This window comes from Schistocerca piceifrons, chromosome 3, assembly GCF_021461385.2.
Source record: "Schistocerca piceifrons isolate TAMUIC-IGC-003096 chromosome 3, iqSchPice1.1, whole genome shotgun sequence".
Lineage (NCBI taxonomy): Eukaryota > Metazoa > Arthropoda > Insecta > Orthoptera > Acrididae > Schistocerca > Schistocerca piceifrons.
The window spans coordinates 757989967-758016264 of record NC_060140.1 but is presented as its reverse complement, the minus strand read 5'-3'; the positions used below and the strand labels follow the sequence as shown (position 1 = coordinate 758016264).

At 37.8% G+C, this 26298-nt stretch overlaps 1 protein-coding gene across 1 annotated transcript in view; it reads right to left on the bottom strand.

The window, feature by feature from the left end:
* Window positions 1-19388: 19388 nt before the first annotated feature.
* LOC124788265 (anamorsin homolog) overlaps window positions 19389-26298 on the bottom strand; it is a 46534-nt gene continuing 39624 nt past the window's right edge. The window contains exons 3-5 of the mRNA XM_047255470.1: window positions 25911-26103; window positions 20502-20623; window positions 19389-20409 (exon numbers count right to left, since the gene is read on the bottom strand). Coding sequence (XP_047111426.1) covers window positions 20296-20409; window positions 20502-20623; window positions 25911-26103 — 429 coding nt within the window. The 3' untranslated portion in view covers window positions 19389-20295. The remainder of the gene's footprint in view (window positions 20410-20501; window positions 20624-25910; window positions 26104-26298) is intronic.

Sequence of the window (26298 nt, the reverse complement as noted above, 5' to 3'; positions counted from 1 at the left end):
CCGAGACTTGGTCGGGCATACAGTTTTAATCTGCCAGGAAGTTTCATATCAGCGCACACTCCGCTGCAGAGTGAAAATCTCATTCTGGAAACATCCCCCAGGCTGTGGCTAAGCCATGTCTCCGCAATATCCTTTCTTTCAGGAGTGCTAGTTCTGCAAGTTTCGCAGGAGAGCTTCTGTAAAGTTTGGAAGGTAGGAGATGAGATACTGGCAGAAGTAAAGCTGTGAGTACCAGGCGTGAGTCATGATTCGGTAGCTCAGATGGTAGAGCACTTGCCCGCAAAAGGCAAAGGTCCCGAGTTCGAGTTTCGGTCGGGCACACAGTTTTAATCTGCCAGGAAGTTTCATATCAGCGCACACTCCGCTACAGAGTGAAAATCTCATTCTGGAAACAATGAAGATTGGTTGCTTGTGAGTAAATTATGCCACAGCCTCTCTACAGGTTTCACCAATCTAAATATTTCTTCTGTACTTGGAAGCAGAATGCAACATTTCCTCAAAATGGTTTTCTCATTACAGTACGTATATTTGAGCTTGGCAGCACTGCAGTAGCAAAGTTGCAGAAAAACAGTGGAGTTTCATAACTCATTGTTCTGGACTTTGTTTATACACTACAACCATTTCAGACAAAAAATATCAACATCTAATTTCAACATTAAATAGCTCTCACCTGTTGTTGCTGTATATATATAAAAAAAAAAAAAAGAGTTTAATTTTGAAGGAAACTGTTGCATGTGCTCTATATACATTTCCATGACATCATTTCTTTCCTCAAACCTGCATACGCTTATCTTCATTTCCAGAATCCAATATATTTCTTTCAGCAAAGAAGAACTACTGGGGTAATACATATTCCTGATTGAGGAGAACAGTGACTTCGTGTCTTGTATTAAATACGCAAGACTCAAACTATGATCCTTTCTGCACAATTAGAAAATAACACTGTGTGAACTAATGCAGAAAGTCAGGCTTGATCATCAAAGAAATACATGTATTTGATTCACAAGAAGATGTATGGGATGTCCATTAGTTTTCATCAGGAGGTTCGATTCCCAATACAACCGATATACACACATAAAAGTAAATAGTCAGTATTTCTAGTCTTTGGAACCATGGGTTTCTTCTTCATCACAGAAAAGAGAAAATGGGAAGGGGTACAGTTGCAGATAGCAGATGGGGAAAAGGGGTGGAGGGAGAGGGAGGGGGATAGAGAGAAAGAGAGAGAGAGAAAGAGAGAGAGAGAGAGAGAGAGAGAGAGAGAGAGAGAGAGAGAGAGAGAAAGCTGGCATTAATAATCCAAGTTAAGTGGAACCTATCTAGTCCGCATTTGAATGGAAGTAACCTCTGTTATTTTTACCAACATAACACAAAATTGGAGGTTTTCATTAAATCACACAGAAGTAGTATTTTTCCCTATTTCGGGGTAAAAAAATGTACATTTGAGGATATAAGTGACAACTGATAGCTATTTAATTTTTAAATTAGTTACCGACTTTTTCGTCAGTACTGACTGTGGCATATAACCTTGTTTCAGGTACCAGTTCATTTCCAGAGTAAGAAATGAGAACACAGGTGTTTTTAGTCCAGTTGTTAGGAAGTAATCATTGAATGCCTTATTTTATTATTGCTGATGCCTATTTTTGTAACAAAAGTGCCATTGTTGAACATGTAAATCTATTACATGATATAAATTTATATCAGGTGAAACATTTCAGGATTCATTATATGGTTAAAAGCACAACAGACTCTGTATCTGACACAGTGTAAACTCAGCTTTAATATGTACTAATTGATGAAAATATTATTTAATATGGACTAATTGTTTGGATGTTATTTTCAAAAATTATTCAAATAGTTCCAACATTTATGAAAAAATATATGCAAATAGTTATTGAGTCACAATTTGTCTTGCTTCACATGTTTTTGGTCATACACCATAGCTCTTTCACATGGATGTTCAAAGTCTGCAGCATTAATGTTTCCTCTGAAAGTAAAACTCAAATGACAACAAATTCTGTCTCTATACATTGCACCCTAAGCTCAGTGACACGCATATGTACTACAGTAATTCCCAACTGTGAAAATGATGAAGCTTTCAGTGGTTTCTGACAACAGGGCACAGCAACCTGAAACTGAAGGATTTTATGCTCCTGTTAAAACAGAAGATTTTTGTAATTACTGTACTAGCAGAGTATCAGGAGAGCCTAATGACATTATTTTGAAACACTGGCAGAATGGAAAACATGACAATAACACAATGTAGCAATCCAGTTTGCTAATAAAGTGGCAGTCTTCAGTTAGCATTAGCTCTGATACTGTGGAAAAGAAGAAAAGGGACTGTTGGTATCTGGCCCAAAGGACTGTTGAAACATTTTTGAATACCAATATTTATACCTCAAACTGGAAAACAAAGGTTTTTGACAATGGATGAATGAATTTATTGAAGATGAGCAGCATTTTGTTAAAAGTTAATACTAATTGTTTAGTAAAGTAAAAGTTTTTTGTCTAGTACAGTATAATATTATTTTAAAAACTCAGGCAACTAATGGAATAAGTGCTGGTAACATCCCATGCATAAAAACAATGAGTGAGGCTGTGGTGCCTTCAGTACAACTACTACAAAAAATTAAGTAATGGAGCAGCTAGCAGGACAGATGTTGTTCTATCAGTCAACGAGACCACTGATTATGTTTTTGCTCCGGTGTTGAGAATTTATGAAGTGTGGAAAGAGCATAAACTTTTTGTTGTGACTATACAGGGCTCTCAGACAATTTTTTGAGATTATCATAAATACAATATATGCTGCAATACGATAATGTGAAAGCAGTAATGAGTGAAATGCTAGACATGTGAACAAATGTGTTGACTGAAATCGATCGTAGGTGACCTTTCAAACAATGTTCAGTGATGTGTACATAAACTGAATCTGATTGTGAATGTTTTTTCAAAAGAACTTTGTGAGTTGAACACGTACACACTTTCCTGAGCACCAGAAAGAGGGAACATTTGTCTTTGCAGTTTCTGAATGAAAAGAACGGAGATGCAATGTTTTTTCCTCTTCCAGTGTTAACTCACTGAAATCCACAATCACTTACATGCCAAAACATTTTGAAGAAATGACTGAATTGTGCCGCACCAACATTGTGCAAGAACTGTCTAATCCAGTCACTGAGTATACTGACAGATGGCAAAGTGAATTGGAATCTCATGGAGAACACATTCATTAATGAATGTGCAAGTGACTTAATTTAATATAACTGACTTCTTAGAGACTCTGAAGTATCTCACTCTGTACAAATGTTAATTGAAGTTAAAACAGCTTGAAGGATATATTATTAAGGTGGGAAAAGGAATTTTTGATTATGAAACAAATATTTTTTTTAAAAAAATATAAAGGGACAAGTGCTTCATACGGAAGTTATCGAGGGATGGAAGTGCTTTGGATTGCATCTTCAGATGAGATTTTCAACTATCATGACCACAGATCCAAACAAATCAGTTTTCAAAGCATTAAATTCGTATTTAAATAAAGGAACAACCAGCTATAACTTCATTAGCGCAGACATGTCAAAGATCTGGCAACCTGTACCTGTAATTACTAGTGACAATAGTGTAGATGCTCTGAAGGAGTAAAATCTCTTCAGAATTTTGCTGAAAAGCAAATGTCAATGCAAAGAGGAAGTATTGGCACAATCAGAAGTCTGCAGGCAACAGGGGATGGTAATCAGTAGCTCGCAGTTCATATACTGAAGGCTGTTTGGATTTCATGTTCCAATGTAGACAGTCAGAGGCTATTTTCTAACTACACAGACATGTTGACATATCGGTGGCACAATCTCTTGGAAATAACCTCAAAATTATGACAATGTTATATTTTGAAAAACTTTCTGCAGTGTCTGGTTGAAAATTTGCTTGTCTCTTTTTTTTTCTTAAATTATCTAGAATAATATAAATCCTCTTTTTTTCCTTTTTCTTCTCAAGTCAGTGAAACGTGAATAACTGTGTTGAGTAAGAGTGAAAATAAATAACTTAAAAGAAAGACAAATCACCATTAAATAACACTGGGAATAAATTGACCATAAAATAAAATGACTATTCCTGTCCCTATCCATATCTCTGTAGAGAAATTCATCTGAAAACTACCAGTGCTGCCTGTTTTATTTATGTGCCTATTGATATCTCAGTGACTGAACTATTTAATATGTTGACCGAGTAGTCCATGGATTTTAATACCAGTTCAGTGAACACAATATTTCATTGAAGACCCTATTCTCATGTGTGCTGGTGAACTGACTCCTAGGAGTGCCCAGCCAAGATATTTCCATTCCCTTGCAGGCCACTCTGTATATGGTCCAAATATTAACAACTGGTATAAGAGGATAGAGTTGGTGACTGTGGTCGGTAATGCACATCGGTGTGGGCTGGCTATGGCAGTGTGGCTGTAGGCACTTTGTCAACCTTGCCTGTCAGTTCGTTGTGTTTGTTGAGTGTCTTCTCCTTAATGAGATTCACTCGTAGTTCTGAAGCATGGCTAATATTACAGACATGGCTCTGGTTGATAAGACTGTCTCTGGTGTGTGTTTCAATGGGCCCTCTAACAACTTGGTCCTATTATTTCAACGTTTGTACTAAGACCCTTGTGCATATGTAATCTCAGATAAACAGTGCTTTGCAACCACCAACCTTTTGGGATACATGTCAGGTGTGCCACCAGTATTCTTAGCAGTGGTCTTTGATTGTGTGTGCTATTTGCGTCTGTATATGTCTTGCCACATTGCCATGAAACTGGTAAACCCCATCATACTGTAATTCAAGGTCATCTTTGACACTCCCCAGTAACACCTGTGTTTACTTGATGCTTCCTCAACATGCATGCAGTATTCAGCAATAGTACACAAGAGTATGGCACACAGGTTGTGGCTGTCTCTTCCTCCGTAAATCAACCTGCCTCCACAGTTCGTACTGTAGTTGTACAGTGCAGCGTGTGCTTGATCTGCCATTCTGCATAACTGTTTTTCAAATACCATTCAGAGGTGCTCCAGTTGCATCAGAGATAGCTTGCGCTCTGTGTACTAGCATTTTGAGCACTTCAGTCCTCTGCACACAGAGGTGGCTGTGTCTATGTGCAGGTACAAGTCAGTGCGCATTTTCTTCTGATATAGACTGTGGCCCAGCTTGCTCCTGACCATGACATCCAGGAATCATAATTTACTCTCTGCCTCGGTCTCCACAGTTAATCTAGTGCTAGCACCTAAGGAGTTCAGATGTGCGAGGAAGTCATGGTGTTTGTATGAGGGGCACTCAAATGAAAAGCAAATATCTGCAATATCCGCCACAATGGGACCATGGAATGGTAAATCACCACATGTGTTAAGAAATTTATTTACTGGGAGGCAAGATGATCAATTTCTGTTCCTTAGAATGTTGTTGGCCACTGACAAATCCACAATCACTCCCGGATTTCCTCATCTGACTGAAACTGACATTCATGCATGTTTTTTTTAGGTCACCAAAGATATGAAAATCCAGGCTGCACATAAGGTGTTTCAGTGTTTCCCAAACAAATTACTAAAGCATAGCCTATGTGAGATTGGCAGCATGGGGACCGATGTTATCCTGTAAAAGGATGATTCTGCTCAACAGCTTTCTGACAGCAAACAGCAATGCTAACAATGGAGGAAACATCCCACATACCCTCTACCAAAGAAATCCAGAGCTGGGCGCATGTTCTGGTAAGGTCACAATGGCCTTTTTGTTTGACTGCACAGACCTTCTGCTTGTCAAGTTCCTTGAGCGTGGAACCACAGTCAATGCATAATCAGAAACGGAGTGAATATCAGTCTAATGTGTGAACTGCATACTTCAGAAATCAGGGTATTGATGTTAAATCAGTGATAACGAGGTTCAGTAATTCCTGCTGTAGTTCTGCAAGTATGAAGACTGAGAACTGTGGCACTGGGGTCACTTCATACTCGTTCTCTCTTACTGAGGCATGCAGCAGTGTAAAGCTAGTTGTGACTTGTTGTTAGTAAAGGAAGCTGAGGACCCGATCTTGCTGCTGTAAAGTAGCACTGATGAGGTAAAATGACTGACTGTTGGGATTAGATGGCCTTTAATGAAGCTGTGTTTTGTGAGACTGTGGAGCTGTAAGATGAAAATTAATTGATGCAAAGTACACAAGTGCAAATGTGTTGCATTAGAGGAGGACTGACATCTGGAACAAGTTTCATGCTGTATCCATGTTTCAGACAAAAAAATGTACAAATTTCATCCAGTTCAAACAAAATGGTTGCATTCTTGTTTATTTCATCTCCATCATTGGAAAACATATGTGCTGCATCAAATGAAAACTGGGCACAGAGCAACATCAGCGCTATATCCCCTGCAACAAAAAAATTGCACTATTTCTGTATTCATTTGGTCATGGCAACTTGTGTTTATGGGCTAACAGTGAGTTGTGTAGCTTATCATTCACTGCTGTAATTTATTTTTATAATTAACCACTATTTAGAGATTGCAATTCTTCTGCACATCAAGTTTTCCGGTACTGCAGTTACAGACTCGGTAATGTCCTGAAAGTTTGTAATTGTTACACATTCTCTGAACAGATATTAAATATTAAAATTTAAATTAAAGCAGTCTTCAAAAAATTTGTATCTATATAGATGTAAGCAATGTATAAACAGAATAATATTCACTGCTAACCATCAGTCATTATATTGGTACATAATAACCATCATGCTCAAAGGTTTCTCCTTCAGTCATTTAAGAAATGGGACACTTGAACATGAGAATGGCTATGAAACTGAAATCGTGACTGTGTGAACAAAACGAATAGTACTTTACAATTTAGTCACTGAAATGTCTTTCAAAACAATTGCATATGTAGTGGGAATGTCGCAAGTCCACAGTTACAGCTGCGAACTCATGTACTCGCTCTCCTTCCTGAGAGAGTCAAGTCCACTTGTACTTCACAACAGACTCTAGTTACAAATGGGCTGCAGCAGAGAATATTGAGTCGAGTCTAAGGGCACATGGAGGTGGCGAGTTCAGGACATGCTGGCGAGTTCAGGACATGCTGGCGAGTTTAAATCGAGTACACAGAGCTCATTTCTGATTGGTAATGCGCAGCACTATGACAACACTGCACAAACTGCGATGCACTGTCAATTCAAAATGCCCAGCAATACTGTCAGACAGAATCATCCTGTTACACGATAGTGCCCCATCTCATGCTACCAACTGGACAAAGGCTACTTTTCAGTGATTCGGCTGGGAGACACTGTAACATCCTCCGTACAGCCCAGATCTTTCACCGTATAATTTTCAAATCTTTGGCGAGCTCAAGAAAGACATGCATAGAGGTTGGTTTCAGTTTGATGTGGTAGGGGAAGAATGGATGTGATTGGCGATCTGTCAGGTCCCAGCTGCATTCTTTGCTAAGGCACTGATCATCTTGTCTCCCAGTGGGATAGAAGTCTTAGGCTGTGTGGTGATTACTTTTGAATGGAATCATTCCATGGCCCTGTTGTGGTTGGTGTTCAGTTTTCATTTGACCCTGAAAAATAGAGAAACAATGCCAATGCTCACAAGGCTATCACTTCTTCGGCCTAAATTCATGTAATTGGAGACTTAAAGTGGGGGTTTCCCACCACAAGAATTGAGTGTGTCTTCAAATTATTTTGTCAGCAAATATGTAGGAGCTCTGTTGTCGCTGACAATAGGGCATATTGGCATATCCTCTTAGTGTACTATAGGGAGCCCACAAGGTCTCTGCAGTACAGATCCTTGTAACAGTTTGTTGATAACGGTAAATCCGTGCCCTTGACAAGTGACATGCTCTTTTTCTCTACCTTTAGTGGGGTCAGCAGTCATCATTTAGTTGGCCTTGCGTCTTCTCAGTCTATATGTTGCTTAGGAGAACTGTTACGTTAGCTTTGTCAGCAAACTATAATCTCAGGCACTCGCTCAGGTACCAAAAATCTGCTCTCTTTCCACTGGTGATGTTTGACATTACAGGTTTAGCTGTTGTCAGAGTGGGACAGTTTTCACAACACACTTCTTCAGCTGTTTCAGGCAGGAGTTAAACCGTCACCTGTTCAACTTTGCCTGTAATGTCAGCAATCTGTGGAAGAAAAGTTAGGTTCTCTCTCCAGAAGTGAAACATCACTCAGCTGTGTGTTAGTAAGATGGATGGAAGTCTTGTAGGGGGGCTTGCATGGATAGTTTGTCAGCGAGACACAAATGTTTGTAATTTTCGAGATACAGACCATTCATGCCTGCCCTGTTTCACCATTATCTTTGGCCATGTTTCATCTCTGTCTTGTTCCACCACCATCTATTGTCATGCTGTGTAGTATGTAAAAATTTAGCATTTTAAAGTCCTCCTTGTGTATTATGAATATATGCAGTTACACCATAAAAATCTTGTCAAAACACTTTCTTACCTCCTATTGGCCAGTTTGTTTGTCTGGGGCTGTGTTGTGTGTTTTTACATATACTAATTAGAATTTGGAATTGTGTAGTAGTTGATTATGGTGAACACAGTATGTAAACATTTTAGAGATCCTTGGCACCAGAGTTTCAAATGGTGAATATTGCAGCCTTCCTCAAAAGTTGTTTTTATTCAGAACCTAGAGTAGGCCAGAATCACTAGTAATAAAACCAATAACTGCTAATCAGTAACAATGATTATATTTTTCTAGTGTAGAACATGATGCACTATCTTCTTCCCTCCTCAAATGGTGCATGCTAGGTGAAACAGTACTGAAAAACTTGTAAAAATGTAGGGTGATGACAGCTCATTCTACGAGCCACCAATAACATAGCATCAGATTGAAATGCCAACACCCTTTACATATTTTAGATGTGGAGAAACCATTGTAAAGCTTGACAAGCAACATAGAAAAAATTCTGAAGTTCACATATGTAACTTGAGAGTCCATTGTGTCGTGCACCAAGCATTGGCCTACAAAATGGAATTCATTGCATTCTTCCACTAGCTGGCAGTAATTCAGATTGCCTATTTGTATGCATCTCACCTGCTTAACATAATATTTTAGTCAACACGTTTTCTGCAGCTATAAGCTTGAATAGAATTGGAGAGAAGAGGTCTTTGTGGCACAACCTGACTAAAAGAAGCGATTGGTTGGTGATACACGTTCTAAGGCATCAAGGGATCACCAATTTAGTATTGGAGGGAAGCGTGGAGGGTAAAAAGCATAGAGGGAGACCAAGAGGTGAATATACTCAGCAGATTCACAAGGATGTAGGTTGCAGTAGTTACTCGGAGATGAAAAGGGTTACACACTCTAAGTGCAATGACTGCTCTGGTGCTACATTGTGGTTGGCTGTTTTATTTTAATGGCTACTAAAATACTACGCTATGATTGGCTGTTTCATTATACTACTGTGTTCTTATTTGATGGAGAGGGGAGGGGTCAGGGTGCGGCATGTTATGTGGCTACAGTGATATATTGCTTACCATCATCTAGGAACATGATCGTACTGCCTCTGTATGTAGGCAACCCGCACAAACACTTGCCGTCAGTGGTATCACAAGGGTCAATACCACATTTAAGTGCAATGTGGATTAGAGCCACTACCAATATAATACTCGTGTTGTTAGTATAACTGCAATGGCTGCCCAATAACAAAACATTTTTATATTTCATTTGTCATATTGTAAAGCAATAAATAAATAAATAAAGTTGTAATCAAACTGAAGGCTGGTTTGAACACTGCGTGACTAGACACTCTCCAAAACATTGTGTAACTTGATTTTGCATTTTTCACATCATTAAAACTGAAAGAAGCAGTAAGTGAAAGGAAAAATTGTAGGACTTATGGCAGTGGTCGTCAAACTTTTATAGTCAAGAGTCAATACCGACAATGTGGGTCGACACTTGGGCCACATATGTACCAAACTTATTATTAACTGGTGACCTATATAAATTAGTATATTAAGAGCTCCCAATTGACTAGTTACAGTACAGATGAGATAAGTTGTCTGCTGGCCCCCAAGTACTGATCAGTAAAAGCTGACAGCATGTGGAACACTTTGTGTCAAGTGTTCTATTTCAGATTGTTGCCACTCTCAGTGACCATGAAACTGACTCTGTAACGGCCTGACAAAGTGTTGTGTCCTCTGTGTGAGCAAAAACTGGCTCTGAGCACTATGTGACTTAACATCTGAGGTCATCAGTCCCCTAGAACTTAAACCTAACTAACCTAAGGACATCACACACATCCATGCCCGAGGCAGGATTCAAACCTGCGACCGTAGCGGTCGCGCAGCTCCAGACTGAAGCGCCTAGAACCGCTTGGACACTCCGGCCAGCTCTGTGTGAGCAGATGATTACTTCATTAATAACAGCTATTGCATTTAAATGCATTTTTATACTAATGAGAGTGATGTATTAAAATGGTCTTAATTTCATTTGATATTCTGTGACACAAATATGTACCGCATTTGAAGATTACTATGACTGTAATGCCCAACCACGAACCCATGTTAAAATTTATATCATAGCAGCTGATCAACACAAGTTGCGCTCATCCACGAGTTGTTAATACTGGAAGACAAACAATAAAACATTACCTCTCTCACATCCTCTAATCCTGCAGCGGTCACATTGCTCATCTCTCTGTCCTTGACTTACGTGTTTGACTTTACCTGTCTCAGGGCTCACCAGCATAAATTAAAAGAAGAACTTCTTAAAATATGGCTGTCACAGTAAGTATTTTTTGTTTGTAAGTGTGAATGAATAGGAAATATGGTCTTAGGAAGTTACATGCAGTATCCGAGTTTGGATTCAGTTGTTAGTTGCCAGAGGCATGTTACATCCAAGACATAAAAAGTGCTCTCTTGAGTAAATCATCCAATTTTTCTTCAATTGTAACCATTTGTTTGTCTGTACATGTACATCACATCTATCCATTTCTGTTCCATTCCTATAATTCCTTCATGGTGTGCCTTTTTTTCTGTCTTAGCGTGTACCTATATTATAAAATACAACTGAGAACTGTGAGCCACATGAATACTTGATTCAGGGCCTACCACTGACCTACGGGGATCAAACCAAGACATTTATCTTTGTAGTCTGGAATGTAACATACCTTCAGCTTTTCCTTTGGCATTGTTTGGATTAAAAGCCATATATGTTCTTGAATGTAATTTCTATTTTAAAACCAGTCTCTCTGACACCAGATTTTGCACAGTTGTTTTATTTAAAAAAGTTGGCATAGCTTTCCTCGTAATTTTTTGTCTGGCATAACTTGTGGTAATGCGGTGTGAGAAGTCTTCTCTATTTTTACTTTCTACTGTAGAATACAAGGTATAGTATGACCTTTCAGCCCAATCAGGGATTTCTTTTCACATTAGGATAATTTTTGGCACATTAGAAAGTCTGCCAGGTTATTGCAGATGGTTCAGTTCTGTTAATGTCTGTTAACTTTTATCTTGCAGTCGCTCATATTTCTTTGACATTTTTACAAATGAACTTGTGTTCATAAGTATCTATCAGCATGCACTTCATACACAGTAAAGATGTTGAGTCTGTTGGTAATTTGTGTTTGACTGCAAAATACTATAACACTTTCACCTGTGATGGCATATCTTCGCACTGAATGTTTTCCCATACCATCTTCCAATAGTTATTTTTGTGTTTTAGTTCAGTAATTTTTGTCTCATTAATTTTTAGTCTCTCTCTCAATTTTGTCATTTCCTTTGCAGATGTATTTATTTTTAAATAATTATTTTCTATTGAGAAATGTTTTATTTAGTAAAGGTAATTGGGGAAACAAACTCACCGGGGTTATTTCATTTAATAGGTGTTATGTTAAATTATTAGGGAGTTCCGCAGTCTCTCACTCTGCAGCAGTGTGTGCACTAATTTGAAACTTCCTAACAGATTAAAACTGTGTACCAGACGAAGATTCGAACCTGGGACATTTATCTTTTGCAGCGAATTGATCTACCGAGTTATTTGCAGCTACCCAAGCACAACTCACGATCCATAGCTTTCCTTCTGCCAGTAGCTCATCCCCTATCTTCCTAACTTAGAAGAAGTTGGAAACAACCCCACAGTTAAGTGCGTATGCAATGTCTCTGCAATATCCTTCTTCCACAAGGTATGCAAAACTTCTGTGAAGTTGGGAAGGTAGATGAGGTACTGATGGAAGGTGAAGCAGTGAGGGCGAGTCATGCTTGTGTAGCTAAATTGGTAAAGCACTTGATCGCAAAAGGCAAAGGTTTCTGACTGAGTCTTGCTCCAGCACACAGTATTAATCTGCCAGGAAGTTTCAAATCGCACACACTCCGTTGCAGAGGGAAAATTCATTCTGGAAACATATCCTCCAGGCTGAGACTATGCCATGTCTCCAAGATATCCTTTTCTCTGGGAGTTGTAGTCATGTAAGCTATGCAGCAGAACTTCTGTGAAGTTCGGAAGGTAGATGAAGTACTGGTGTAAGCCGCTCACATATAAAGATTCTGATTTATTAATGACGTCCACGAGACCAGGCCCACCATTTTCTGCAGCAAGTGCCAGTGTGTCATATTTGACTTTAAATATATTACTACGACTTACGAAAGAGCCTAGTGCCAACACTATTCTTTTGGCTAGGTCTTGAGGTTTTGGAAGAATTTGTGTTAAATAATTCAAATTGGAAATGATAAATAGTTTAAAAAGTTTTAGTTTTGGAAGTTTGTCTAATTGTCTTTTGCTATGTCCCTGCACACATTCACACGTCCTCGTTAATACATTTTTTAAGTTCGTAGTGATAGTTTGCTGTATATTCAGTCGGTAATCGATGCCTAGCCATTCCATCCTTGAGCTCATATTTAGTCGTCCTTTCTTCTGAATGCTTATTTCTTGACTCATATTCATGATTCCTGGAGAACTTTTCTTGATTATGCACTAGATGCGAGTCTACATTGGTGTTTGATTTGTAGAGCTTCTTCTATTTTGCATTCACTCTTACAATGAAGCTTACATCACCTGCCTAAGCATTACATTTTATTTTCTAGCCATTTATGTTTAATCCTTATAGCTGCTGGATCATGGCAGCAAGTAACGGCTCAATAGTAATAGCTCAGTCAACCAAGACCAACCAAGGCTGGATAGGGGGTAAGACTGTAGTCACAAACTTAGTACTGCAGTAAGAGTGCCATTAACATACTAAAAATGCTGAGCAGTGGGGTGTTAGTGTGGAGGTGCATTTAAAGTTCAGTGTGTTAAGTTTTCTTAAATAACTGAAAAACTACAGTTTCTAGCAAAAATGTTTCCCCATAAAAAAAATAAAACTATATTAAATATCCTACAATAAAAGTCCCATTGATTTTTTTTCTCCAAGACAAGTAGTTTTTGGATTGCAGGGGGTGGAAAAATGACAGGTTATCAAAAATAGTGTTTTAAAGGTATAAAATTACTGTTTGCTGTTGACCTTTTTACTGGATTTTCCTACAGTACTATGGATGTCTGAGTGCATCCTGACCAGCCAACCTCTTGCTGCTGCAGAAGAACTACCATGAATAAAAAAGTTTCGAGTATTTCTCATAGAACATATGTGCCTCATGCATGCTATCAGTTGCAAAAAAAGACGTTTTGATATCTTGGATCATTTATGATATGATGATTGTGACCACATGATTTGCAATTTTGCAAGGACATGAATGGGCACATCATGCACGCTTGTCCTTTGAATATAAAACTCAATAACTTGAATGTATGAGCTACATCAACCACACACCACATTTCAGAAATGCTTCGTATGTGTGCAAAATCTTTATAATTTCGTGCAATGTTTTACTTAATTTTTTGCAGTCCAGCAAGTATGACAGATAATGGAGAAGATATCAGACTGTAAGATGCGCAGAAACCATTTTTTTTCCCACCTAATAGTTTTCAAAAAATCAGATAAGTATACTGCTGAAAAATTACACCTATTTTGAGGTTTCCAATTCACTCAAGGTTAACTGTTGTAGCAGTGCATATGGAGTACATGAAATGATCATATTTGCAGATCAATAGCACGAGTAGTGGTTCTGAGGTACCAGGTACTGAGCAATGATGAAACACCCATTTTAGTATGTGGTGAAGTCTCCGTGGGCAGTAATGCAGGCACTGTCTCTGGCATCCAGTTGATTGTACAGATGACAAATACTGTCCTGGGATACATTATGCCAGGGCTGCACAGCCTGTGCATGTGATTCTGTAAGAGCTGTTTGTCAACGAATTGCATGAGTCACTTGTCGTCCCATCATATCCCACACGTGCTCAACTGGAGACCAGTACCACTTCATTCAGAAAAGTTGACCGTGTGGCGCAGGTTGATGGCTCTTTTATTGTAGGGCTATAGTTTTTCAAGATGAGCACTGCTGGTCTTCTTACCCGTACTGTCACTGTAAATGTCACAGGAGTCATTCTAACTCTTCAAGTTTGTGTGGCTTTTGACCTCAGAATAATTTAAAACCAATACTTCTCATCCAGTGTGGTACAACCTTGCCATGGTGGATGGGCTTACCTACCTAACAGTGCCACAGCTGTTGACTGCTGAAATTTTGAAGAGTACAGATGGTGTAAAGTGTAAACATAGGATACAGAAAATATTAATAAATTACTCAAAAGATGAAAATAGTGGTACAAGAAAATATCTGAATTTTATTTTTGTTGCCCATGAGAATTAAACGGCTTTGATACCTTTGTAATACAAAATCTTGAACATATCAAAATAATAAAATCCCAGATTTTAAGCTTGAAAATGAATTTCACAGAAGGCCATAAAATAAGATAAAGAGTACAGAATACAATAAGCAATAAATAAACTATTATTTATCTCATTATATTCAAAAGAGAAAGCAAACAGAGAAAAAAGTAGAAAGTATCCTGGTTGAGTGACTATTAAAAGACAAGAGTCATGTCAAAGAAGCCATAAATCACCAGGGCGAGATGGCAGTCCAGTGGAATATTACCAGATATGTAACACATTGATTGCTACATGCATAGTGCGACATCCACGTGGTATCAGGTTTATGGCTCTGCTGTGACTGCCAGTGGCCACATGGCACTCAATTTTTCAAACAGGTGATAAGTAAGCTACAGTACATGTTCAAAACTAATGGAGCCAAATGTATACAGTTAAACTGCAATGGGAATTCCACTGTTAAATGCAGAGAAGAGAACAAGTAGGAGGAAAGAGAATATTGAAGGTCTCTACAAGGGAGAAGACTTGTCTGATGCCTTAATAGATGAAGAAACAGGAGGCGATGGGGAAGAGATAGAGGATCCAGTATTAGAGTCCGACTTTAAAAGAGCTTTGGATGATTTAAGATCAAATAAGGCAGAAGGGATAGATACCATTCCATTGGAATTTCTAAAATCATTGGGTAAGTGTCAACAAAACTTCATGTTGATGTGTAGAATGTATGAGACTGGTGGAAGAGCATCTGACATTGGGAAAACACCATCCAAACAATTCTGAAGAAAGCAAGAGCCGACATTTGCGAGAATGATCGCATAATCGGCTTAACAGCGCATGCATCCAAGTTGCTGCCAAGAATAAAATACAGAAGGATAGAAAACTGAGGATCTGACAGGGAACAGAAAGACTAGAAGACCAAGAATGAAGTGCTCGGATTAGGAAGGGTGTAAGGCGTGGGTGTTTTCTTTTACCCCTGCTGTTCATCTATAAATTGAAGAAGCAGTGATAGAAAGAAACTATAAGTTCAAGAGTGGGATTAAAATTCAGAGTGAAAGAATATCAGTGATAAGATTTGCTGAGGACACCACTGTCAGTGAAAGTGAAGAAGAATCACAAGATGTTTTGAATGGAATGAACAGAATAATTAATATAGACTATGGATTGAGAGCAAATTGAGGAAAACAAAAGTAACGGAAAGTCACAGAAATGGTAATACTGAGAAACTTAATATCAGAATTCGGGATCATGGATTAGATGAAGTTAAGGAATTCTGCTGTCTAGGCAGCAAAATAACCCATTACGGATGGAGCAAGGACATAGAAAGCCGACTAGCTCCGGCAAAAGGGCATTCCTGAGCAAGAGAAGTCTGCTGATATCAAATATAGGTCTTAATTTGAAGAGGAAAGTTCTGAGAATGTAAGTTTGGAGCACAGCATTGTATGTTAGTGAGATGTGGACTGTGGGAAAACTGGAACAGAAGAAAATTGAAGCCTTTGAGATGTGATACTACAGAAGATTGTTGAAAATTAGGTGGACTGATAAGATAAGGAATGAGTAGGTTCTCAACAGAATCAGTGAGGAAAGGAACATATGGTAACACTGCTGACAAGAAGAAGGATCAGGGTACGAGGACATCTGTTAAGACATCAGGTAGTAACTTTCCTGGTTCTAGTGGGAGCTGTAGAGGGAGCAAACTGTAGAGGAAGACGGACACTGGAATATATCCAGCAAATGATTGAGGACGTAGGTTACTACTCTGAGAAGATGAGGTTGGTACAGCAGAGGAATTCGTGGTGGGTTGCATCAAACTAGTCAGAATACTGATATCTCTCTCTCTCTCTCTCTCTCTCTCTCTCTCTCTCTCTCTCCCTCTCTCACACACACACACACACACACACACACACACACACACACACACACACACACACACACACACACAACTTGTTTCCTGTCCAGATTTAGAGATACCCAAAGAACTTCTAGAACAAATTATGGTTTTAAAATCCCAAATATGAAATCGGTCGAAAATCCAAGTCCAGTAACATTTCTCAATAGTAACTACAAGATATTTGTGTGCATTGTAGCAAACAGGTTGAAATGATCATGAGAATGGTAATAGGTCATCACCTAACAAACATCGGCAAAGGTAGGTCACTTTTCCAGACTGTGTGAGTACAGACATTATATCAACAGAAAAAGCATGCAAAATAAAATGTCAGGTAGGTCACTTTTCCAGACACTGTGAGTACAGACATTATATCAACAGAAAAAGCATGCAAAATAAAATGTCCAGTAGTCCCACATGTCTTCGAAAATGCTTTTGACAGTTATTCATCAGTTCTTACTTCACAGTATGCAAAAAATGGGTTTCCCAGAGTGGTTTACTGGTACTGTCCGCAAAACATTAAAGAATAATAACTAGTTCTGTAAGGCAAGGATGTCATAAGTCAACTGCCCTTTTTGTCACAATAGCTCAGTCAACAAATGAAAATTAGGGAGAAAAATCATGTAATCACAAAATTTTCTACAGTGGGAGAAGGGAGTGTCATGAACAACATACTAAAAATCACTGCCATTAGAGAGTGATCATTGGGGTTGGGAAGGGGGCATTTATAGATCCTCTTTTTATGTTTTCTTGAATAACTCAAGAACTGCTGCTTCTAGTGAATATGTTTCCCAGTACAAAATTAAACTGAATTAAATTTCCTACACTACAGGTCCCAGTCATTTCCTCCAACACAGGTAGTTTCCACACTGCAGGGGATTGAAAAACCACAGGTTATTAAAAATAGTGTTTTAATGGTACAAGTTACTGCTTGCTGTTAAATGAAGTGCGTTAAGAACAAATATTAAATGTGTATACCACATCTAAGTGCAGTAAAGCTGTATTAAGGGATAAATTGTGTTCTGGGGGTGTAACAGGGTAAAGGGGTGGGTGTGGAGGGTATAAGGTGAGGGAATGTTGGTTGCCAGATTGTAGTTATGTACGTCTCTCCTTCATAGCTCTGCAAAGTGAACAGCGAGCAGGAGGTTCCCCACTATCTACCCCATTAGGTCACAAGAAGCGACAACAAGATGTTTCACAAAGTTATACCGATCTTCTGCAGCACGCCTTTGAATCACTGGTGATGCAGTGCATTAGCACACCTGAGGGAGGTGTTTGTTTTCCAAAAAGTTGATTAATACTGGTACTACATGGAAAACAGATATGACTTACTAACAATACTAACGCAAGAAATATATGAATAGGATCTACGTAAATTTCTTCACACTCTTCTACGCTTCTAGAGGGGAAATTGATTCTTAATCATCCCGTACAACAGCTGTAGCATGTTACTGGGAAAGGCAGCTTCCCCCATCATGAGCACTCCTTGCTTTTCAGTTTACAGGCAGACTACACCTCCCCAGCATTTCCTGTCCAGTTTTGTTGTGTGAACAAGTTGTGTTATTGTTTCCTGAGTCAGTACAAATTTTCAGATGTTAAGTGAGCCTTTATGGAAGATATGTTCCTGTAAACAATGGTTGAGAAATGTTTAATTTGTAAGCATTATGTTGTCAATGTCCTATCATAGTGTTGATGGGAAAGGTATTGGGCTGGTAAATGAGGCACCTTGATGCTGTTGGTCGTCGATAGCGTATTGTACAGTTGTATAACTGTGTTGTAGTTTCTTGGTGATGAATTAACGAATAACCAGAAAGTTACAGCACTTCTGTCACCATTAAATGTATTGCACACAGTTTTAATCTGCCAGGACGTTTCACATCAGCGAACACACTGCTACAGAGTGAAAAATATCTTTCTGGTAATAACATTATGAAAAGGAAAGTTCCTAGTCCCCACACAGCAGAGATGCTGAGCCGCAGATAGGCACTTTCGGTCAACAAGGCTTTCGTCAGAAATAGACAAAAACACACACACACACACACACACACACACACACACACACACACACACACGAATGCAACTCTAACGACCACAGTGACGTGTGTGTGTGTGTGTGTGTGTGTGTGTGTGTGTGTGTGTGTGTGTGTGTGTGTGGGGTCTATTTCTGACGAAGGTCTTGTTGGCAGAAAGCTCACTTTCTGTCAGTCTTTTCGTTGTGCCTATTTGCAACGCAGTTTCTCTGCTGTAAGGTGAGTAGCAGCTATCCTTTCCACATAATATTGTCACATTCCATCCTGGACTTCCCATTATTTCATTCTGGTAACAATTATTTGTATTTGCAGGGAGAAAGAATCCCCTTAATCATGAATAATTTATTCACAAATAAATGTGTTTCAATGATCTATTTATTCAAATAATTATCTAGACAGAAATTTATTAGAATAATGCCCATCCTGGTTCCTGGGTTATGGTCTGCAGATGAGCAGTTACCTTTACACCTTTAATTAAGAAAATCCATTATTTCAGTAAGATCACCTTCAAGACAAATCAAACAAAAAAATTCAACACTGAATGTTGTTGTCACTGGAATAGGCAGTTATCTACAAAGTGGAGGAACACAAATTTCTTGCAATGACTTTACCTAATGGCCACAAGTACTTAATATAATGTTCTTTCCTGGAAAAATAAATCCTGTTACTGCTCTATTTGGAACACATCTCGCTCAAAATACTGTGTGTATCATACCTGTTAGTTGGACCTACATAATGCTGAGGGACTTGATAATGATGTTAAAATTAGATGAGAATAAAACTGTGTTGTACAATTTTATTACAAATGACATGTCCAACCTATACTGTAGAACATATACATAACTTAAATGTTGTAAAACTACTTACTCTACTAAATTGTTCATATCACTCTGCTTGTCCCAAACAAATAAAAATTTAAAAACTATCTAGAGACATGTAACATTTATTTTCTATTCAAAAAAGTAGCTGCACACACATGTAGAGAAGCAATATATGCCCACTATGAACACTGTATTCACAACATGAACGAAAACCGAGTTCAAAGTCTCAGTGTTTGTGTTTCTCTTTGTTTTTGGAAAATGGAGTTACCTCAAACAAATCTGAGTGATGCTGCAAATATTACAAAGAAACTGAATCTTATTACAGACACCATGACATAACTATATCAATTAAGTAAAAAAATGGATAAAGTATTATATGCAGGTGATTATACTCTTATGTACTTTGTGCTATGGCCATCTCTCTCTCTTTGCACAGAGTAATGGTAGAAGAAAAGCAATAGTAAATAAATGACTGTGTAAGGAAACACAACTTGTAATTTTTTTAAAAAATTGAAATTTCTTATACCAAATGAGGAGGTACAAAACAATCTTGATACAGTTGGCTTTATTATAGCAATACTTCATTAGATGACAGGAAGTACAGATATCAGTTAAGTTCTATGTAAATCATAATTTGCTGTTCTGTTCCAAATACTCTTCATATTTACTGTGCAACTTCATTCAATGAACAAGAGTTGTTTTCTAATATCTTAACTGCATTTCTACCCTATTACCTATAGCAATAGACAATTAATACAATTCAGTGTAAAATTATACGCAATATACTGCTATATTACCCAAATAAATATTATCACAAATTTTGTTTGTCGTGACCTTGACGTAATTCATAATAATTTCATACATCAGCCTTTAATTGAAAATCAGATAGTTGAATCTTGTCTCCAGGTTTGAAAGCAGGCATCCCAAGGTAAGGACACGAGGCACAGCGAAAAGCATCTCCAAGATAACACTGATAATAAAAAGAAATATATCAGAAAGTTCACAAACACAACTGTATAAGGTTCGTATATTAGAATAATTTGTGATTACTGTATTGCTTACATTTCCACAGGACGATGTTTTTGGAGCAGTAGCAGCTTTTGTTGCACTTTCAGCAGCAAGTTCTTCTGCTAGACCACATGAACAATTCTTACAAGCTTTCCTTTTGCCAGTAGTCCCACATACTGCAATAATGAGCATATTGGCATATTAATTATTGAATAAATTTAAGAAAGGAAGACAGAAAATATTATGGTCAAGCAAATGAATACCACTCAAATTTTAAGACATGAGAAAGAGATGACTTAATACATGCTAAGAGCAAATTGAATAACAAAAATTAAAACTACTATCACAACTGAATTTTTCCATTTTTTCCAAAAATGGTTCCATGGTAAGACGAGAGTTACAAGTTAGTGCCATGGCATGAGACATACATGAATTTCAGAAATACTAAATCCCAACAGTTCTTTTCCAATGTGACATTATGTGCCGATATTTCTTCCGGTGATCAGCACGTCCGGACTCATGCACTACGATACATGGCAAATGACATTAGCATTACGAAACTGTCTGTACTCCTGTGTTGGTTTATTTGTGTTCTACCTGTTTCATGTCACAAGGAGGCAGACTCAAGGGTGATGGTGCTGCAAGCTGAGAAGCTGGTCATCACTGTCACCGAACCAACAACCGTGCACCAGGAAAAGACGCTGTCGGCATTGTGGCCATCTCTTGCAATTATTAGTCAAATACAAATTGATCTTCTTTTTATTTAATTAGAAAATTTTATGTAGGTTTTATTGAAGCCCGTTCATATCCGTACTTTGACTTGGATACAGCAATTATTTCACAGGCAATAACACATGACCGATATGCAATAAAGTGTTGGAGAGTTGTTATTGAGAAATTGGGAATTATTTTCAAGCTTGTGTATAACTAAATTACTGAATTCTTCTATGGAAGCAGTTTGCCTGAAATGAAAGCTTGAATGGTAATTTGACAGAAGTAAACTATAATTAAATATGTCATATTTTGAAAATGATAGCTACATGAACTGAAAGTTTATGTGCAATATTGTGCTGCTTGTGAAGATTTTTGACACACAATCTTTGAATACTTAATGAAAAATTTTAGTTGCAAATACTCTCCTCATTCAGACAAAATGTGTTTGAAAATATTCTCAAGTTATGTATTAACCAAGAGTTTACAATAACAGTTGCGTTCTTTACCAAGTTTGCCATTTGATGTAGTCTATGGACAGCCTAACAAACAATAACACTGAAGTGATATTACGTAAAATTCACATGAGGCACTAACAGAATATTTCTCATTAATGGTATTAGATTGGTTTGCGCCCTTGATCCGTGTAGTACTTAACAGAGTTAAAATTCCTTGAGGAAAGATAAAAGCTGTTACGCTCAAGGACTGAAGGGTTACATGCTATAACGCAAGTTGATGTGTTCAAATTACACATAGAAAATATTACTGATACAGAGCAATCTCGATATACATTTGGACTGACTGAATGAAACTTTGTGGAATTATCTGGTCCAGGTAACTACTATGAATCATAAACATGTAGTTACACAAATACAAAGAATGTAACCAGAGGAATTGTGAACGGTTGTCACACACGGTCCGATAGATGCTCTACTATGTGCAATTGTCTCACAATATTCCCAATAATAAACTATAATCAATATCAAAATTTTTCTGATGTAACCTATGTTTTCTGTTACGACTTATTTTAGAAAAACACTTTTAAAAACTGAGTAATGCTGCTTCAAGATCTGTAGTTCATATACTACAAGACCCTTTTAACATACAGTCTGCTTCAGATTATACATTTCAGTACAACATCATTTGAGCTGAATGTTCCATTTTTAAAACCTTACATTTCCAATGGACTCTGTAATAGTTGGTGGAGTGCATCCACTTGTCAGAAGAAAACTGTGGTCCACTTTTGTTGGTACACTCTTCCAAATTTTTATTACTAATACTACCTTTATTTTCGGAGACCTTACAGATTTTACACTTCCGGGTGGCGAAAACTGTGGTCCACTTTTGTTGGTACACTCTTTCAAAACTTATTCCATTTTTATTACTAATACTCCCATTATTTTCAGAGATCTTACAGATTTTATACTTCTGGATGACTTAATTTCCGCAGTTTGGCATCCATGGGTCAGTTGGGCACTTGCTTCAAGTATTGCACTACAGACAGTCTTTCAACATCAATAACACTGCATTTAATTGTCAAAAAAGAGAGCAATCAGCCAGATGACTGTACAAAAACCACAATAATACAAAGACTATTGTGGGACTGAAGCTGTAATATAGCACACAAACAATCCAGGAAGAAACTACCAGCAGACTGCCTATAGTAGTCAGTAAAATAAATTGGCAATTGTGAATATTGAGAATGGACACAAAACTTGAGAAACATTCACCATTGTAGTGAACTAAAATATCCCTATATGGATTTCTTACAATTCCACCCCTTCCCCCCTGTGTAGAGAGGCTTTCCATTAGCATTAGTTTGATTGATAACACTGGTCAACAATGGATTTTGCTCCTAAATGGAAGTAATGGCTATTAACTAAATTCGGCACGCTGATTTTAAAACTACCAATAAAAATCACCAATTGGTTCTAGTTTCTGAGATATCGTGTTAGGTTAGGTCACTTACTCTCATAATGAGACCTCAATTTTCTTTTATATTATTTAAATAGAACTTTTTTCCAGGTTTGTGTCATTCGCTGTGAGCCAGTGATTAGGTCTACAATAAAATGCTAAGCTCGTGTATGAGCAATAGTGACAATTTCTGTTACACTTGTGACGAGTTCACATTTACAACACAGAAGAGGAAGCTCAAGCCTGTTGTTTGCAAAGCTTATGAATTGTACTCTGGATGCAAGGTGAGTGGCCAGGAGAAAGGGGGGCTTCTCATTTCTGCTGTAATGCCTGTGCTGTGCATCACAGGGAGTGGCTGAATGGGAAGTTAACATCTATGCGATTTGCATTTCTCATGATTTGGTTATGCCTTGACGGTGAGTCTGAAATGTGTGCTTCTCCAATACGGGCATGAGAAAAGCTCCATTCCTGCCATGCATGCTGCACAACATACAGGGTGATTCAAAAAGAATACCACAACTTTAGGAATTTAAAACTCTGCAACGACAAAAGGCAGAGCTAAGCACTATCTGTCGGCGAATTAAGGGAGCTATAAAGTTTCATTTAGTTGTACATTTGTTCGCTTGAGGCGCTGTTGACTAGGCATCAGCGTCAGTTTATGCTAAGATGGCGACCGCTCAACAGAAAGCTTTTTGTGTTATTGAGTACGGCAGAAGTGAATCGACGACAGTTGTTCAGCGTGCATTTCGAACGAAGTATGGTGATAAACCTCCTGATAGGTGGTGTATTAAACGTTGGTATAAACAGTTTACAGAGAATGGGTGTTCGTGCAAAGGGAAAAGTTCTGGACGGCCGAGAACGAGTGATGAAAATGTAGCACGCATCCAGCAAGCATTTGTTCGCAGCCCAGGAAAATCGACTCGCAGAGCTAGCAGAGAGCTGCAACTTCCACAATCAACTGTATGGAGAGTCCTATGAAAAAGGTTAGTTATGAAACCTTATCGTCTGAAATTGGTTCAAGCCCTGATCTTACCCCCTGCGATTTTTTCTTATGGGGGTATGTTAAGGATATGGTGTTTCGGCCACCTCTCCCAGCCACCATTGATGATTTGAAACGAGAAATAACAGCAGCTATCCAAACTGTTACGCCTGATATGCTACAGAGAGTGTGGAACAAGTTGGAGTATCGGGTTGATATTGCTCGTGTGTCTGGAGGGGGCCATATTGAACATCTCTGAACTTGTTTTTGAGTGAAAAAAAACCTTTTTAAATACTCTTTGTAATGATGTATAACAGAAGGTTATATTATGTTTCTTTCATTAAATACACATTTTTAAAGTTGTGGTATTCTTTTTGAATCACCCTGTATAATCAATATCAATTTTTTTCTGATTGTAACCCACGTTATACTGTTAAATGAATTATTTTAGAAAAGTGCTCTTCAAATTTGAGTAATGCTGCTTCAAGATTTGTAGTTCATAAACTACAAGATCCTCTTAACACATGGTACAATTCGCTGAAGCATATTTTACAATGTCTACAATACCCCATCTATAAGTAGAACATCTGTGCTGATCTGAAGGTTAAAGCGCTCCTCCTAGGTATGCAGTTACAATACCTGAAGTTCTCTAGTTTCATTTGGGTTTTGGACAGCCGTGAAACTGACATACATTACACTGTGAAAGAGTGAGCAAAGTGAAGCAGAATGTTCAGTGTAATCATCTTGTTGATAGGGAACAAATTCTGCTGCCTCCACTCCACATTAAGCGATGTCTTATGAAGACTTTCGTAAAGGACCCGAATAGGGAGGATGCAAACTTTGGGTGCCTTCAGATATGTTTCCTCACATGACAGATGCTAAACTCCACGAAGGTGTATTTATTGGCCCATAAATTAGGTTATGAAGAGCGGTAATTTCACTGAACTACTGGACAAAAAGGAAAAAAACAGCATGATGCTTTTTTTAATATGTAACCATTAATTTCCTTGGAAACAAGAAAGCAGAAAATTATGTGGAACTGGTAGAGAATATTGTGACATCTTTCCGAAACATGGGGTGTCACATCTCTTAAGTTCACTACTTACACTCCTACTTAAACTTCTTTCCAGAGTCTCTCGGTGTTGTTAGTGATGAACATAAGGAGAAGTTTCCATCAACAGATGGCTACTATGGAGAAGAGTTAACAAGGAAAAATGGAATTTCAGTATGTTACCAGACTACTGCTGAACAATCAACAGGAAGATTTCAGAAACTATCTACATTCTTAAACGTGCATGGATATATATGGAATTGTTGTTTGTAATAATTGATATACAAATATACTGAAATTACTTGTATATGTATGGAAACGCCTTAAACGAAAACAAAGAGAATAGTTAGTATTACATATATACAGTATGTGTATACAGCTACAAGAAAAAGCCTATATCACAAAAATAAAAACCAACTAAATAGTTTTAGTATTGTTTTCATATTCACTGAAAAACAACACATCAAATAAGTTTGTTTTATTCAGTAACCTGACAAAAAGTTTTTGTTTGTCGATCAGTGAATTCAAAAATATATAGCAGAACAAAAATAAAATGCACTTTCTATTAGTGCTAACTAAGAGTCATGCAGTAAGCTTTCTATCTGTCTGAAAATTGCCTAAATAAATAAGTTGGCTTTAAACAAATAATTGAGAGCATAAATAACAGAAAGATTAATTTTGCATTTGCTATTTAGGAGAAACTGTATGGTAATGCGTAACTTCATAATTATTACCATACATCTGTACCTTTATTATGTCACAGTTTCACATGATGGTCAGGGATATTATTGCAATATATGCTACCTACCCCGTAATTTGCTAGGATCAGGTTTCTGGAGATCCTCTTCAGCTAGCAACTGGTCAGCATCAATTGTCTCTACACTGTCATCAACTGTATCATCAAGTTTCCAGACTGCAGCTACATCCACTGGTGGCTTGATATCATTCTCAGCAGATATTTTCAAACTGCTGCCAAATGATAATTTTACAGAAGATCCTACCTGTAAAGTAAGAAATACGCATATCTGTAAGAATCAAAGTTAGTTACATTCTACACTGACAAAGAAACAAATGACTACACAAATAACTACATAAAAAAAGTACAATTGCGTAACAATTGCTGTTTTGTGGTGACCGATTGATTAAAGAGGAAAAGACAAAATGACTACGATAACACAGTCAGGAATCAGAAGCTG